The sequence below is a fragment of the Strix aluco genome, chromosome 12, assembly GCF_031877795.1.
Source record: "Strix aluco isolate bStrAlu1 chromosome 12, bStrAlu1.hap1, whole genome shotgun sequence".
NCBI classification, from domain to species: Eukaryota; Metazoa; Chordata; class Aves; order Strigiformes; family Strigidae; genus Strix; species Strix aluco.
The window spans coordinates 24,695,925-24,714,337 of NC_133942.1; the positions used below are offsets into that span (position 1 = coordinate 24,695,925).

Genomic DNA, 18,413 nt, shown 5'->3' on the forward strand with positions numbered 1-18,413 from the left:
TCAGAGATAACAGAATGAAAATTTTAGGGCTCCTACTTCAGTAAGCAAGTGGGTCATAATTCCCTTTCTCCTTGAAGCAGTAATGTCGCTACTGCTTTCAGGTTGTAGTTCTGCTGCTACCTTCGTTTAGCTGTGGCAGTTACGGTGAAGAGATCAGCAGATCTTACTCCTCGTTGCTGATGGGCATCGCTTTGAATCTCTTCCTGTGCTGTTTAGTGGAACTAGCTAAAAGAGAGGTTCCAGATGTGTCACCCAGCTGGTGCAAACCGATTCGGTATGGCTGCATGTTGAAGACATCAGCAATGTGAAACAATAAGCCTAATTATGGGGAAGAATACAACTGGGTTTAGATGGTCCCAGGGATCTAAACTACAGCTTATTGCAGGGTATTTGAACAGAGGCCTTGGACCTTGAGTTAACATGAAATCTAAAGTGTTAGAAATTCATTTTTGTAGCTTATACTGTAACAATTTCTTGGGGAATGAAAGGAAAATGGTCTGAGGTGATGTAAACTTTTTTACAGGCAGCAGCTCGGGAAGAGTGAGCCTGAAAGTGGTGCCTGTGAATGAGAAAATATTTTTAGGTTTAAAAAAAAGTTAAAAATCAAGAGGCTAGGCTTCTGGTTTTTATAATTGTGAACAGAGTTGAATAGTCACTGATGCTATCCTAATGAACTTTAGGATAAATTTTATATTTGTTCTTTAAGCAAATTAATGGGTATTATAAGAAGGGTCTTCACACTGATATCTTAATACTGATATAAATTCAAGATCTTTTTGGGAAAACTAACAGTGTTGCTCATTATGTTTGTACTAAGGTTGTAATAACTCTTACAAAACACTCTAAAATTAGGACTCTTGGCAGTACGCAAAGAAAGGAATCTCCAGGCAATAGTTACACGTGCTGAGTGAAGAAAGCTCTGAAGATCACCCTTCTGGCAGGGTGCTATACATGGAGGGCAGCTCAACGCCGTTCAGTTTAGAAATCCTACATTTGGTGATCTTTATTTAAAAAGAAAAACCCAGCAGAGGATAGCATGTGTTTCCTTCTTTCCTGTGTTTGTCATGTGGCAGTACAGATACCTGGAGGCAGGTGGTGTGTGGCAGGAGGGAGGGAGCCAGGGCACTGGGGCTGGGTGTCTTGGTGGCAGTCAGGCTTGAGCCTAAGGAATGGTAATATTTAAATGTGTTGAAACAGTCTTGTTTCTGTTTGCCACTGTGCCTTTTTTTTTTTTTTCCCCTGCATGCAATTCTGATTTACTTTAGTGAATTGAGGCCATTATTTAGAATATGTTAATAATTTGTCAGCTGCTCTTGCTGCCCTCTTAGGAGTGGGGAGACTTGTTTTGCTTGGTCCCAGTTGTCCCACTGAAGTGCTAGCACAGTTTTAAGGGAAAACACTAGTACAATTAATTCTAAAGTGTTGGGAGAGTTTGGAGAACTTCACATTTTTTTAGAGCTGGATGAAGAGCTGAAATGTGTTAATCTAAGATCGAAGAGAAGACATTTAGTGGTTTGATGTGACCTATAGTTGTTGAGGAAGAACGTAGAAGTGACTTGTAACGGAATTGCCCAAACCTTACCACACTGTATGAGGTACACCTTTGACTCTTCTCTTTGTGGCATCTTTGAGCTTTTAAAAGAAAAGAGGATGTTGTGCAAAAATGCAACATGTGGTCTTTATGACTGCGTTCCGCTGCTGCATACAGGGAAACTTACTGAAAAAATTACCGCTTTTGTTTTCATAAATAGTAGTTGCATTCATTAGGCTATTAAATACCAAATAATGTCCAAAAGTGCCCATATGTTTGGGAACTGTCAATGTTAGGTTAAAGGTTGGACTGGATGATCTTCAAGGTCTTTTCCAACCTAGACGATTCTGTGATTCTGTGAAAATAGTTATAGAATATAACAGTTACTGTGTAAAAGGCACTTGCTGTTAGATTTTCTCTGTAATCTAGGTTGGATAAGTGTAGAAGTAATTGATAAAGTAATAATAGTTGTCTAATATATAAGAATTACCTCTACGATTCCTGTAATGATGAATCTATAGAGGCAAAATAATGATTTGAGATATTAGTAGACTTTATCCTAAATCACAAGGATTTAAGCTTTATAAGTGGCATTGGTTGTGTGCTGTATATTCTGGAAAGCAAATAAATACTGGGAGTGCACAAACCTTACTCTTTTCGTGTGAACGGTACCCAGTTATCTCTTATTATGGTGAAATACTTTAAACTCTAATTTTGTCTTTGAATAAAAGCTTAGTGGAAAGAATTACTCCAAAATTTAGTGACCGAGGTATAGGATATTACTGGTTTTGACTTGTCTTGGAGAATTACCAAGTTTTCTGTGATATTCCCTTCTTTATTAAGATTCAGCAGGATTTTTCATTGTGTGCCTTATATTCTCAATAGGTTATATCTAAAATTTTCACAATATATGTTTAGAAATGGTGGTTGATGATTATTGTCAGTTTTCCTTCACAAGTAGAAAAGTATATGTCATTTTTGGTTTGGCTTTTATGATGGTTTCTTATTTTGTAACTGGTCACTAAATAAGTTGTATATTTAGGACAACTTAAGGAGTTGGGGAAGGAGGAAGACTTCTGTATGTGCTGGAATACTGATGTATTTTTCTTTCCCTTTCAGGTTGTCACGGAGTAAAATGGATGGTAGCTTTGATTGTGATTGTGGTGAGCTGGAGCCACCTGATCATTAACAGAAGGCATCTTTTGTAAATCAAGAGCTGCCAGTTTCACGTTTAACTAGACTGTAAACAAAGGAGAGAAAAAGGAGGAAGAAGGAAAAAAAAAATAGTGCTTACCAGCACCATAGAATGACGCTGCTCAGGACCAGTCCAACACTGAATGTATCTGCACTGTGAGGAGGAGGATGTTAATAGAAGCCTATTATGTGCATATTTATTCACATTTTTGTTAAATGTTAACCAGTTTAGCACAGTAGAGCTGAGTGCATAGTATGTCATTTCATTCCGTTTGAGTTTCTTGTGAGTATTTTCTTTAATGTCTGCAGAAATGCTGCACCTTTCTTGAACTATGAATGCTGCAATCTTTCTATCTTATGCTCGGTTTGAGTTCTAGAGCTTACGGGCTCTAAATTCAAGGGGACACAACAGGCCTGGCTGGCTCATAATGAAATGAGAGTGTCAAGAAACCATCTTGCAGTCAAAGCCAAGTGTTTCTTCTCCCTTTCTGTAAGACCTTTCCTTCAGATACCAGTGGAAGTGTCTCTGCTTGTTTACAGAAGCTTAGTAGTTTGAGAAAAAAGAAACGTAAAGAATTTTAAAATGGCAGAAAAATTTGAAAGTCTCATGAACATTCATGGTTTTGATCTGGGCTCTCGGTATATGGACTTAAAACCACTGGGCTGTGGTGGAAATGGCTTAGTTTTTTCTGCTGTCGATAATGACTGTGACAAAAGAGTGGCTGTCAAGAAGATTGTCCTTACAGATCCCCAGAGTGTTAAACATGCTCTACGTGAGATCAAAATTATTAGAAGACTTGACCACGATAACATTGTCAAAGTATTTGAAATTCTTGGTCCTAGTGGAAGCCAGTTAACAGATGATGTGGGCTCCCTTACAGAATTGAACTGTGTTTACATTGTCCAGGAATACATGGAGACAGATCTGGCTAATCTGCTAGAGCAAGGCCCTTTACTGGAAGATCATGCCAGACTTTTCATGTACCAGCTGCTACGTGGCCTCAAGTATATTCACTCTGCAAATGTTCTGCATAGAGATCTCAAACCAGCTAATCTTTTCATTAATACTGAAGACTTGGTGCTGAAGATTGGTGACTTTGGTCTTGCACGAATCATGGATCCTCATTATTCCCACAAGGTATGTGAAGAGTGGGAATATTTAAGTGATACACTGACAACCATGCCTTTGTAAGATAACATCTTTCTCCCTTTCGCAGAGGTAAATAGTCTGTGGAAGGCCTCGTTAGCAGGTGGGTTATCATGTTAGGGATCTTATAGTAGAACTGGAATGCTTGCAAATAGAGTAAAACACATCTCTGGATGACGTGTTTTGTCTCAGGACTACTGCAAGCATAAAACAAAACTTTTTTTACTAGATGTGTTCAGAAAAGCAGATTTTTAATAGTGAATACAGAACCTAAGATGAAGACCAACATTTAGAGGTGTGACTATAGAAGCGTTGGATAAGTCTGTAAGTGTTGCATTCATAGTGTGCAAGTGTAGCTACTTCCTGGGATTAGATGTCTTCCTGGTTTAGATGATGTTTCACAAAGAGAGTTCATTATCATGTCTGCATTTATTTGACATCTGGGAATAAGAAAGTTTTGCTGCAGTACCTCATTTGACTAATAAATAGTGTCACACTTCTATATTGTTGCTGTTCACTCATAAAGATATTGCTGTTCCATTTTAAACGGTAGAGAGGCTTAGTAGGGGGCACATGGTACTATCCCTAGGACCCTGAGACCAAAAAATCTTGTAGTAGTGTGTTAAAAAATAAAAAGTAATTAAAATAATGTACCTCTTAAAAATCTAAGTAAGCTTTTTTCTTTTTTTTTTTTTTAATTAATTTCATTAGGGCCATCTTTCTGAAGGATTGGTTACTAAATGGTACAGATCGCCCCGTCTTTTGCTTTCTCCTAACAACTACACTAAAGCCATTGACATGTGGGCTGCAGGTTGCATCTTTGCTGAAATGCTGACTGGGAAAACCCTCTTTGCAGGTGGGTAGAATAAAAATGTGTGTGTGTATTCCTAAAAGGAGTGATACGGCTTAATTATCTTCCTAAAGAAAGATTGATTCTCATGGCTAGTATCAATAGTCATTGACTATCAGGATATGCTCTATTATTGTGCAATTATATACGCAAACTATAAATCAATGTATTTGTAAAACAGCTGACGTTTCAATTTTTGTTACTCATGCTGCTGTGTATTTAGATAAATACCACACTTTAGTACTCATATATGGTAAATCTGTTTGTAATTAGGTTAAGCTAAATTTGTTGGATGCCTAAGAAGTGTTCTAAATACATGTATTTTAGTGAATCGATGTCTCCAGGGAGTATTTGAGAATTACAAATGCCCCGAGTATCATATTCATAAAGATTTTTTTTATGTAGTCAACCTAATCACTTCTCACTTCTTTATGTTTTTAAAATATGAAAGCGTAGCCCTTTTTTCCCCATTCCCATTTTCTTTTGTCATCTACAGGGTGTTTTGACCTGAACTTTGTTTCAGTGGTATAGGGAGGACTCTTAAAGTTTAGCGTGGCATGCCAAGGAAATGTGTAACTGCAGATGTTTCTGGTAAGGTAGGACGCAATGCTCTGGTCTCATTGGGTGCATCTACATTAGTGCTTTGGTTAGGATCAGGAGCAAATTTTTAAAGCAAATCTCTTGATGGCCATCCTGTACCACTGCTCAGTGCATGGGCTTCTAGATGTCTTTTTAGATAAAGTGAAACTGCCATTTGCACTGTAGGAGATCACCCAATGTGCTCCACCTGCTGATAGGCTTTCAGTCCATGGGAGTAGATGAGCTAGTCTAGAGTAAACCCCTGAAATGCTTATTTTGTGTGCACTCTGGGGTCTCAGCAGAAGTTGTCTCATCCAAGCTTGCTCTTGGATTTGCCTCTGTTGGTGTAATTTACTGGAGTAATACCAATAAAACCTCTAAGAACCGAGCTTGCATGTCAACGTTCACATTCCTTTAAATACATGTGGCCTAAAAGCCCACTTCTGCAGTAATTCTTAGTACTGTACATCAAGGTAATGAAATTGAGAGCTTTTTCCCATTAAGTGCTATTAATGGAGTACTGTCACCTTGAAATCATTATTTTGTAGAAATCAGCAATTAATATGCGAAGAGGCTTTTCTTAACTCCTAGTGAGTTGCCAGCTCTTTGAGATACTAACTATTGGAATAATGTCCCCAGTGTGTATTAAATACTCGGCTGATAAGAGATTTATTAGGTTTCCATTGCTTCAAGCACTTCTACTGGGAAATAGTGAAATAGTGGGAGAAAGTCTGCAGATTGCAGCATTCAGCATAAATTGCTTGCAACTGCTAGTGTTTTGGGTTTTTTTGAGTAGCATTGGTATTTGCCAAAAGTTTTTATTGGTCTAATAGCTGTGCAGTGAGTTAGAATTTTTTTTTTAAACTCAGTAACCAAAATCCTAAGTTTGTAGGCTCATTCATATGCCCTAATTGCATTGTGTAGATACCTAGAAAATATTTTTAGATATGGATGTGTCCCTCTGACAACTTAGCACTGCCATGGTTTTCTACTTTAAAGGAGATTGGACTTCTTAACGTCATGCATTTGGAAAGGGAAAATGGTTGGAGATACATCAGCCTGTCCTGAGACTTTGAGTAAAATTCTTTTGCAAAATTGTTTGGAGGGCTTGATGTGGTTAATTTGCAACTTTCTGTCTACTTCTGAGCCATCCCTTAGGAATCCTGTGGTCTGAAAAGCTGACAGGAAGGGGAAGGAAGAATGCAGATTAAAACTGCAGAATACCTGGGATGAGGGAGGGAAGTTGAGGCAGAGGAGTTCAATAGCGGTTCAAAACAACTTCTCTAACTCTTTCTTCTAAATGAATATTTTAAAACACACGTTTCACTTACAGTGGAAAGAAAGCTGATTAATTTTTAGGGTGGAAATAATGATACAGTAGAATCTGTTTTCCAGCAAATTACAGACAGTATAACATCTGATAGATTATATTAAGTAATTTGTAGTAGTCTGAAGTAGGAAGTCAAAACAGCTTTTTCAATCTAACAAATAAGTTAACACAAGGCAGCACTTAGGGAACCTAGGTCTCGGTCAGATTTTCTGTAGTGACTTTGCCTCAGCTTTTCTTTAAGTCACATGGCAGATGTGTTGTAGGATATCCAGTGCAGACTGCCATGCAAACTGCTGAAGTGAGCTGATAGTGCATAGATTTTGAGATAGTACAATCTCTTTCTGGCCCCATTTATTTTTGTATTTAATGTTGCATGTATCAGTATTGCTGATGGTTGCCCAGAGCTGCTTGTGAGGTAGGGAAACACTGGCATGCAAATAACCCTATACAGTTTAATCTGCTAGTTGAATCTCTAGGGTGCTACATACTTCTTGGAGCTGAACAATAAATTGAGGTAGGCAAGCTGTATTTCTGGGTACTCCAGCTACACAGGTACTGAATATAGATGCTGTTCGTTCTTCAAAACTGACCTGCTGTATAGGGCCTTATATTTCTTACCCAGGGAAAAGTCAGCTAGTGTTAAAAGTGTATTATAATTTCAATCATCATACAGTACTTTTTTTTTTTTTTTAAACAAGATTATACTGCTTAACTGGCAGGTGATTTTTGTCTTGCACCTGACAGTAATACAGGATTTCAGAGTAGAATATTAATACAAATGGTTGTGGCCTCTAAGATCTCTTGCTGAGCTAAACCACTACTGTTTTTATTAATAAGGGACATATAATTCAAAGTGACGTCAAATATTGAATTAAGTGGATCAGTTGAAAGGGGACAATTGCAGTATAGAGCATATAACAAAAAGATAGGGTGTTACTGTAGAGTACCTCATCCACAGTGAAAACATCCTTGCAGAAGCTTAAGGTTAGGTCGCTTTATCTGTGTGTAGCAGCTCTGTAATTCTTCAAACACTACAGCATTTTTGAGAGCTCTTCAGATTTATTATCATTCAAATTTAGAACTTCAGCCTTTACTCTGTAGGAGATAATAGCCTTCTACAGAAAATAGCTGCTTAGAGCACAAAATTTTGACATGCCTTTCATATACAGGGATCAGAAGCACTTGAAGTTGAAATAGCAGCTTGTATTTTCTCTTGGTGCTTAGGTGCGCATGAACTTGAACAGATGCAGTTGATTCTAGAATCAATTCCTGTTGTACATGAGGAGGACCGTCAGGAGCTTCTCAATGTAATTCCAGTTTACATTAGAAATGACATGACTGAGCCACACAAACCTTTAACTCAGTTGCTTCCGGGCATCAGTCCTGAAGGTAAGTAATTGAGAAAAAACACTTCCCGTATTTCAAAATCACAAAATAGTGAACAATTTCACAGTGCGTACGTGTGATTGCTAAAAGCAAGTTTCAGTTAAAAGAGTCTGTGTGTTCTCTGAAGGATTGTCTTCTGCTGTAATAAAAAAAAAAATTGCTTACACAACAGCTACTTGGTCATCTTTGGAATAGAATTGTGAATCTCTGCTGGACCTGTTTGCACTGAAATTGCTCTATTTTGAGACATTGGCCTTCTAAATATAAGGGAACATTGGAATGGAGTCAGTGGCAAACAATTGGCTTTCAAATGTTTTTTAAAAAAAGTCCCCCAGCCAAACCGACAGCAGTGTTTCCTGATAGCTGTTGGTGGATACTGATTCAGCTTGAAGCATTCTGTCTCTTAGTGGTTTTTTTCTGCTGTGTTTTAAATTATTGTTGATCTTAGATTGGACCTCTACTCTTCTAGCTTTCCTGTGGCTACAGAATATATTTGGCAGTGTACTGTCAGTAGCTGATGCTTCACAGGTAGCTACTTTTAAGAAAATGCATACCTCTAAGACAAAGCACTGCACCTTAACCTTAAGTTCTAGAGGTCTGAAATGTAATTTTTCTCCTGTTTAATGATAACTTTTTCTCCACAGCGCTGGACTTTCTGGAGCAAATTTTGACGTTTAGTCCCATGGATCGATTGACAGCAGAAGAAGCTTTGTCCCATCCTTATATGAGCATTTATTCCTTCCCAACGGATGAGCCTATTTCAAGTCATCCTTTTCACATTGAAGATGAGGTTGATGATATTCTGCTGATGGATGAAAGTCACAGCCATATTTATAATTGGGAAAGGTAAATTTATCACTTACTGTGGCATGTAAAATAACTGAATGGTTGTGTGCTTGAAGTAAAGTTGCTTCATGGGCATCATTTCCTCTTCTGTTTCTTCTTAAGTTGACCTGAGAATAAACATTTCCCTTATAGGCAGTGTATTATCTTTGGATTTATAATTCATTAGACTGACTTGGATATGCTGATGCATTCCTGAGATGCACTCAAGACTCTAGAATCTAAAATTACTCCCTCCATTACTTTTTTCCCAAAAAAATATTTCTCTAAAAAATAAACTTTAAATGAAAAGAGTTTTAAATATGATTGTCTTGTCCAATGCTTAGTGTATATAATAGTAAAGAGATTGACAGTAGTTATTTAAAGTAAATTAAACACACTTTAAGGAAGAGCTCTGTAAATAGAGTGAGCTATTGTACATAATTCTGGACTTAAATCTTTCAGATGTGCATATGAGGATTGCTTTATGCCAGATTAAATTAAAAACCTGGAAGCGGTACTCAGCTGGATTGAGGAAAAACTTTTATCTGTGAATTGTCATTATTCTGTAAGGGAATTTCTAAACTTAACTGTCTTGGGAGCTAGAAGACTGTTTTTAGCTGCTAACACTTAGGAAATTGTTTTACAGATACCATGAAAGTCAGTTTTCAGACCATGACTGGCCTATTCATAATAACTATGAAGCTGATGAAGTTCAGCGTGATCCAAGGGCTCTTTCTGATGTTACTGATGAGGAAGAAGTGCAAGTAGATCCTCGCAAATATTTGGATGGAGATCGTGAAAAGTATCTGGAGGATCCTGCCTTTGACACCCACTTCTCTACTGAGCCTTGCTGGCAGTATTCAGATCACCATGAAAACAAGTATTGTGATCTGGAATGTAGTCACACTTGTAATTACAAAATGAGGTCATCTTCATACCTAGATAATTTAGTTTGGCGAGACAGTGAAGTTAACCATTACTATGAGCCCAAGCTTATTATAGATCTTTCAAACTGGAAGGAACAGAGCAAAGAAAAGTCTGATAAGAAAGGCAAGTCTAAATGTGAAAAGAATGGGTTGGTGAAAGCTCAGATAGCACTTGAGGAAGCATCACAGCAACTTGTTGAAAAAGAAAGGGAGAAGAATCAAGGATTTGACTTTGATTCATTTATAGCAGAAACCATTCAGCTTAGTTTACAACACGAGTCTACTGATGTTGATAAATTAAATGACTTGAATAGCTCGGTGTCTCAAATAGAGTTGAAAGGATTAATATCAAAGTCAGTAAGCAGAGAGAAGCAGGAGAAAGGAATGGCTAATTTGGCACAGTTAGAAGCTCTGTACCAAACTTCTTGGGACAGTCAGTTTGTAAGTAGCGGGGAGGAGTGCTTCCTCATAGACCAGTTTTGTTGCGAAGTAAGGAAAGATGAACAAGTTGAAAAAGAAAATACTTACACCAGTTATTTGGACAAATTTTTTAGTAAGAAAGAAGATGCTGAAATGCTAGAACCTGAGCCAGTAGAAGAGGGGAAGCTTGGGGAGAAGGAAAGAGAAGAGAGCTTTCTCAGTAACAGTGGAGAACTCCTCTTCAACAAGCAGCTTGAGGCTATAGGTATTCCTCAGTTTCACAGCCCTGTTGGTTCGCCACTGAAATCAATACAGGCCACGTTAACGCCTTCTGCTATGAAATCATCTCCCCAAATTCCCCACAAAACATACAGCAGCATTCTGAAACATCTAAATTAAAACACTCAGCAGACATTTCTTTTATATTCATGAGATGTGTTTGTCTTTTTTTATTACTAGTGTAAGTAATTTTTTTACTTGAATCAGATGGTGTAATTTTGGTATGGATTTCATTAGTTTTCTGTTTACCATTGTTTTTACAATCCAGAATTACTTTCTATACATGAGTTAGTTTTGTTTTTAAACTGGCATGTCGTTTGCACACAAAATTAAAGAATCGAGCAAAATAATGCAAAATGCAGGAGGTAACAAAAAATGCACTAAACCAAGTAAAAAAACATTCTCTCAGTAAAACAGTGTCCATGTTTTGCAGAAAAAGAACCTTGCCTTGAAATGTACACAGTGAGACTGTACATAATTGCATGAAAATATCTATTTTTCCCAAAACATTTTTTTCATTCATGCGTATTTTAGAGTTTTTCATACTGTACACATTTCTTAGACACATGATACCAGCAGCAACTGAAATGAATGCAGAATTTGGTACGCATGTGTTATCTACCTCAAGGTAACAGCAGTATGTGGCAAAACATTAACCACCCATAGTGCTTCTCATTATGCACTTCTATTTAGCCAGCATTATTGTAGTAGCTATTCTTATTGAAAATCATTCAATATTTATAAATGTTCTGGTATGCATTCTTTATAGTGAAGTGTTAATATGCAGCACTTTTATTTATTTTAGCAAATAAGTATATTTCTGTAATTATAGAAAGTCAACTTAATTTTTGAGTTACTTTTCAGATAAAAGTTTTTGTTTAGCACTATGGTTTTATTGCCTACATAGCTGGATATATATTAACATCGGCTTATTCTGAGGCTATCCAATACACTTTTTATTTTTTAGTTTTCATTTCAAGTAAAGCACTCACTGTGTATAGGAATTTGTAATTGGAGGTGCTTGATCTCTACAAAAGAAATTAGGAATTGCTTTATTATCAAATGCTCCTAGAAGTCTTAATTGTGTTCATTTTTTAAAAATTTTGTAATGTTAGTTGTGTGCATGGAAATAATTAAGGTACAACATTACTGTAGGTTAAAGTTCTATATGGTGAGACATTTTGTTTTTACTGTATGTTTTTACTGAATGATTCCTGTCCCATTCCCAACCCCCCTCAAAAGCAAGCATGAATAAAATTAGGTTAAATATAGCATGTAGCATCTCGGTCTTCTGAAAATTTGTTTTACCTTCTGATTTTTTGAAATACTGGATGTATCATTGGCTCCCCTGTTTAAAACAAAAAACAAATAAAAACATGGCCAGCAAAAATGACTTGTTTTTTGATGCTTTGTGCAATGAAAGGTGAAGAGCTGCTACTGTAACGCAGCTGGCTGTACTGTGAAGGCAGGCCGGCCTGCCTGCACTCCTAATACAAGGGGCTCGAGGAAGCATGAGGAATTTTCTTGCCATCTACCCTAGAAGTGCTGCTGCTGGGGATGCAGCGCCCTGGAAGGAGGCTCCAGAAGCCTGCTTCTGTGCCAGTGCCTGCGGCCTTGTGTAATGTATGGCTATGAGTGTGCAGTACTGTCAGTAACCATTTTTGTTGAAAATACAATTGACTTCCAGAGTATAAATGAGCATTACTGTTTTATCAGCTTTTTAGACAGTGTTAAAGTGGAAAAGCTGCTGCAAGTGTGTGTGAGCACCTTCGTGTTGCTGACAACCTGGGGTGAAGGTAATCGTGCAGGTCCCTCAGTCAAGAGCCTGTCTGGAGCACTTGCACAAGGAGATTTTGGAGCAGGACCAGGTAACTCCTATGGGATGTTTCAAAATGTGCAGATTGGATCTCTGTTGCAGCAAGCCCTAAGAACAGTATGTATTTCTCTTCCAGTTCCTCCTGTCAGAACCATTCCTGAGGGAGCTAATTAGCCCTACAATAAAGCTACATCTTTTGGCAAACTCCTGTAATTTTTTCCATGATAGTGTCTTAGTTTCCCCAAGTTTTTCCATCTCTGCTCCTCTGGCAGGTAGCACAGCTGCAACTTAGCCTAAGACAAGGAGCTGCCCCTTCAACATGGCAGGAATGGTTACCTGGGGAGACAGGACACAGTGCATGTCCTTGGGCCTGGTGTGTGAATGTTTACGTAGCCACATCACTTTGTTTGTATGGGGCTGTAGGGAGGAGGAAAGGGCTGCTTGCCCTCTCTCCTAGGCAAGGGACTGTTTTCAAGTGGTGTGGTAATTTTTTGAGACTGGATGAAAGCAGTTGGTGGGAAGTGCTGAGGAACGAAACAAAATTCAGCTTAAAAGCATCTTGTGTAAATGGAAGTTTTTGGGTTTTTTGAGAACACCAATGAAACTCGACGGTATTTAAGAAGCCTGTGATGGTAGAAAGGAACATTTTACACTCAAAAAGGAAGAGGGGAGTCAAGTGGTGAGCCTAAATCTAGCATGGTGCATCGCTGCCTTTGGCTTCTAGTTGTGCCTGGGGGCACGATGCTGTACAGGCACTGCTGGCTGCTTTGGTGAAAACCCTGCTCTCGTAACAGGCTCCATCCATGGGTCATGGAGGGTGCAGCTAGGCACTCTGGCTTATTAAGTAGAAGCAATTCCCTATATGGAAGACAAAGTGAAAGTGCTTTGTAAGGACCATGCAAAGTGAAATCTACTGCTAGAAAGTGAATATGCTCCAAACGTGGTGTCGGGTTCTCCCTTGGTTGGGAGAGCAGTCTGCAGAAAGTGCAGGGTTTCATGGGGTGTTCCCAGCAGGTGGAAGATGGTTTCTGTCCCACACTCATCAGCCGTGCCCATCCTTGCAAGAAAAAATAGGACAGGTACATGTTTGTACCCTTTGGCTGTGACCTAGCAACTGAATTGTCTTTAAAAACAAATTATGGAAGAGACTTAAGTTATAAACAAGGTAACGGGACCACTGGTTCCTGCCAAGGTTCATGCCAAGTAAAATGGAATGTCCTTATCTGACAAAAAAGCAAATAAGAAATGAGGATGCTGACCACCTTTTCTTCTCTATGTGGTCTTTGCTTAAAAGGCAGCATTTTACAGTATATCTATCAACTTCAGCTAGAAGAGCTGATGTTTCCCCTTACTGAACAGACCAGGACAGAGCATTTTGCATGTACTGTCATCACACGAGATCTAGTAAGTGCAAACTGGCACAATGCTGAACAGTTTGTTCTGATCAGGAGTTCTCAGTCATGGTCAGTTTAACTTTCTCACAATTGTATTTAATTTTAATTAAATAAGAGTTGCTATATATAATCTCAGCTATTTATATAAGACTTTGCCCACGCTGATATTACTGGTATGATTACAGCATGAGTAACGTGTCTTAGCTAGTCTTTGTCTTGGGCACAGCTGGTCTGCTGGGGCTGCAGGCTGGACATCAGGTTCTGCAAACCAGCTGGGAACTGGGCAGCTGGGCAGTCCCTGCTGCTGCACCTTCTCTGCCCCTGGTCAGCAGCAGGGACTACGCAGCAGTGAGCGCGCTGCCTGCAGCTACATTTGTATGCCTTGATTTACTTTGTTTTCCTGTCACCTTGCTATTGCTTTTTCTGTGCTGTAGAAATTCTTAGAAGCGTGCCTGGTCCATACATTTAAAGCCCTGCTACGTTCTCACTTTGGTCTGGCTTTATTGCCTGGAGGCGTTAGTTTATGAACAGGTTTTTACTGCCTTTCTTACAGGGGGAGGCTCCCTCCTGGAGAGCTTTTCTTCCATATGGGGGTAATGTTGCTCTGGAGCTATTTTTTCTTTTTTTTTCTGTCCCCTTCTAAACTCTGCAATAGTCAGAGGTAGCAAGTTTTTCCATGTGTGGACTTTCATCCCATACTCTACAGGTGTGTATACTGCAAAACACAGAGAATTGTACTTGAGAGTCCTGAGGGATTCGGTGACACACTGTGGGCCCGATTATTTCTGGGTATTGATAGAGGAGAAAAGCATTCTTGAACTAAATCTGCTCTCACGAGTCTTATTTATACTCATGTTGCTTTTCTGTTGCTGAGATTTGAAAGTGCTTGTTGAGCCTTCAGTCAGGTTTTACATGTAATTAAACAGTAAACTGTCCTCATTCTTCCAAAGATGCCATCCTGTGCAACAGCGGCCATGAACTAATTCATTCCTTATTCCTTGAATTGTTTCAGTGCTTACAAAATCCTGCAAATTCTCGTTTGTTGTTCTGCCACTGTTTGCGTCAGACTTGAGCTGAACAACCTGGGAAGTAATGCTGTGGGGTATTTAGTAACAAGCAAATAATCCAGATCACCGCTGGCACCCAGCACTCTTGGGCTTCCATTCCAGTGTCTCTATATTTAAAATGGTTATCTGCTTACTCTGAGTGGTATTTGAGAGCTCCTTAAAATATTGACTGATGAAAAGTTCAATGACTTCTTTTGACTGAGAATTAGCATCAGTGATAATATGATTTGCATGCACCAGACCACATGTAGAGAGAGCTCTGCCCTGGTAGCCCATGTGAACGTGGTGATAGCCAGGTACAGCCGTGCTCTGCAAATAGCCCTGTCAAGAGCTGACAGCAGTCCCCTGATGTCATTGGCTTTCCTCTGGAATGTGTCTGTTGCATCCTGACTGCAAAGCAGCCCTTCTATAGTGAACTCTGGTAATAAAATTCCTCTTGTAATCTATGTGCTGGTCTACCGCAGCCAAAATTACTTTTAACCTTTATGTCACCCAGCCTGGGTGTTATGCGTGGTATGAAATATGAAAGTGTGCTTTCTGCAGTTGGGTGTGGGACAGGGAACTTACGGCTTCGCTGGCTTTGAAGGCAGCAATGCCATTGCCTTTCACAACACGCTCACCCTCCCCGCCTTTGGTTTTTGTTGATAAAGGAAAGGTGCTGGGCTGTGATTACCCGCAGGACTGCAGGCGATGTGGCAGGGCTCCCGCTCTGGCTAGTGCATCCTGCGCTGCCATAGGGGCAGGGGTCCCTTGCTGTCCCCTGGGATGGACGGCCGCTGAGTAAGAGCACGGCTTTACGGAAAGGGCCGTGGGAAGGACTTCTCCTTCTGCGTTAGTGGGGGACTTGGGTTAATCTGCCCTTGCTGGTAATACACTTAATCAGTGTTTCTAGGGTAGGGAGTCATTACTAAATTGGTGGCTGATGGTTTGTTGGTTTTTTTCAGTTTTAACATTTGTTTCCTAATTGGTAGAAGGTTGATATATTTTGTCCTATTTTGGTTTAGTTCCACATTAATTGTGTCTTTGCTTACACTATTTTTCCAAATTCCTTGTAATTTCTGGTTTAGGCTTATTATTCCTCTAGCAACCATTCATGGCTGAGTATGGTCCAAGATGTGTGGATGATCTCCTGCCTGCTTGGTTAAAGGTTACTGGCCACTCTCAGAATAGATGTGAGGCCTAATAAAATACAGTCTTTCCTTTATATCTGAATTTTGCCATGTTCCTCAAGCCATACCCCAAGGCTCTGGTGCTGTGCAGCGTGGAAGCTTCTTTGCCACACCGATCCCGCCGTGGCTGGTGCAAGGTAAGTATAAACCTGGCCATTTTTCTGTGTCATCATCTCCACGGCATCCTCCCAAAAAGGTGTCTCCATACGACAAGTGTAGCCAGGGTAGAGTTTTTGCTTTACAAGATGGTTGATCCTTAGACACACTTTTGGTTTGCAGCTCAGGCTTCAGCTGTGGATGCTTCAACCCCAGACTCTGGCAAGAAAAGGACATTTTCTCATACTTGTTCTTGGGGATGCCATTCAGACTGGATTAGAGCTTAAATCTTCAGTACTAGAGGCTGTAGAGAAACAACATTTCCATTTAATATCTGTCTTGAATTTTATCATTTTTTGTCATTTAAAGCTGAAGACCTGAATAACTGAATGTCAGGTTTATTGTGACTTCTGTGTTTGAATATAGATTTAAACAGTACAGCTCTTGAAATAGCTGGATAACTAGCAGAGACATTTTTAAAGCCTGTGATTAAGAAAGCAGATGGGTTTGTTTTTTATTTTGTGTTTGGTCTGCCTCAGATTTTTTTCTGTGAATGCTAGAGTCTCTTAGCAAATTTGATGTTGACACATACTGAAAGATTAAGTTACTTCTACATACTAAATTATCTTTTGGACCCTTATACGTGATATTTCACTGATTTTCCATGATTCTTTGTTTTCTTTATACTTGCTTTATGCAGAGACACCCTCAACTGTTTGAGTCTCTCAATTTTACATCACACCTAGCCTTTTGAAGCAGCAAGGTGCCAGTCTATACAGCTATTGGAGTGCAGAACAGACGGGAATGTCCTTTGGGTGTTGCTGGTGCTTATATCCGTATTTCTATTGACCTCATTAACTGCATCACCTAGAGTACAGCATCGATTTCCAGTGAGACAAGGTACAAAACCTCACCGTGACTGACTTAGGGACCTGTAAAGGGCGAGGAGATTCATAATCCAGGACAGAGGAAATCCAGGAGTAGAGGAAATCCAAGAGTAAAGCAAACCCTGAAAGCTCAAGTGGAGCCATGGCAATCTGGGCAGCCACCAAGCAGCTCACAGTTTTCAGCTGCCAAAAATTCACCACTAGCTAGGAAGAACGTGAAGGAGTCTGGCTGTCCATACCTGTACGCTCTTGGATAGTTAATCACTGCCTTGCATCATTTCTCTTTTCCTGATAAAAGCGTGATTATGTCAGCAGTGAAGCAGGTTTTTTGGTTCTTTAGCCGTCGTGGAGCAAAATATGGAAGCACAGAGTTGCTCGAGTGGCTGCGTGAACTCCAAATGACGGGATGTGAAGCGGGTGGTTGGCTGTGGTGGGGGTTTGGAGCCAGCAGCAGGTACCAACGCCGGCAGCGGAGGAGAGCCAGGCGCAGCCAGGGGAGAGTCCGGCTCATCCTCCAAAATGCTGGCGCAGCCCAGGGAGGAGATTTCCGTCCTTCCTGCCAGGAATTACAGTTTGCGCTGGCATGGGCAGGAGGAAAAATACGATGGGAAACAGGGAGATTAAAATAACCCCAGTGTAAACAGGATGTTGGAAAGCTGGTAGCAGAGCGGGGCTGCAGGGCTGGCTGGCTGTGGAGGGCTGCCGGGAGCAGGGAGGCTCTCACACAGGGGCTGTTTGGGGGAAAAACACCCAGTTCTCATGTTTGTAGGCCCACACCAAACCCCTGAGGCAGAGGCAGCATAGCTCTGCTGGCAGCAGGCTGGTGTCTTGTGTTCCCCAAAATATGACTAATTATGGCTATTTACACAAATGTGTTCACTCACCTTCTCACAACACCTGCCTGCTCTCTTTCATTGGATGAGGGTCATAAACCATTCCCTACAACACATCAGCCTGGCATCATATTTATTTAACTAATATGACCTCACAGGCACTGCCAAGCAGTGAAACGAAGCTGTATTTCACAGCTCGGCTGTCACTCGGGAGCTGTATTTCTCTCAGCTGATCAGAGCCTGCTCTCCGAACTGTGATCCATGGCTTCCTTCCAGCCCAAGACAAAATAAAAAACAAGCAGTGTTTTTCTCTTGCTAACTGGCTTTTCCTTTCAGGGGCTGACAGCAGCAGTCACTGGTGTGGATTGACAGCAGGGGTGACGAGTCCATGCAGACAGGGGAGCTGGTTCCCATCACCAGTAGCCAGTTTGTGAACTGTCAGAGGTTTTTGCTGCAGCTGGCGATGGGCTGCTGATCCGTGCTCAGCCAGCTCATCGAATCCCTCACACACCCATCGCTGAGACATTTCTTCTCCTTCGTGAGTGGGGAGAGCTTGGGCGCCAGAGGCTGGTTTCAGCCTGGGAGAACGTGGTGGGCTCATGAGAGGGCTTTACATAGCAAAGTCCTGGTCCCCAGCATGAGTAGACCACGCTCAGAAGCAAGCATGAACTCAGCCTTAATCCC

General features: G+C 40.3%; 1 protein-coding gene across 3 annotated transcripts in view; it reads left to right on the plus strand.

Annotated features, from left to right (window-relative positions):
• The window catches only part of MAPK6 (mitogen-activated protein kinase 6), a 31,167-nt gene extending 19,310 nt beyond the window's left edge, over positions 1 to 11,857 (plus strand). For all 3 annotated transcript variants that reach the window (XM_074836905.1, XM_074836904.1, XM_074836906.1), the window contains exons 2-6: positions 2,651 to 3,863; positions 4,584 to 4,728; positions 7,856 to 8,020; positions 8,662 to 8,863; positions 9,489 to 11,857. In XM_074836905.1, the coding sequence (XP_074693006.1) occupies positions 3,309 to 3,863; positions 4,584 to 4,728; positions 7,856 to 8,020; positions 8,662 to 8,863; positions 9,489 to 10,587 (2,166 nt within the window). In that variant the 5' untranslated portion in view covers positions 2,651 to 3,308 and the 3' untranslated portion in view covers positions 10,588 to 11,857. The remainder of the gene's footprint in view (positions 1 to 2,650; positions 3,864 to 4,583; positions 4,729 to 7,855; positions 8,021 to 8,661; positions 8,864 to 9,488) is intronic.
• The last annotated feature ends 6,556 nt before the right edge of the window (positions 11,858 to 18,413 follow it).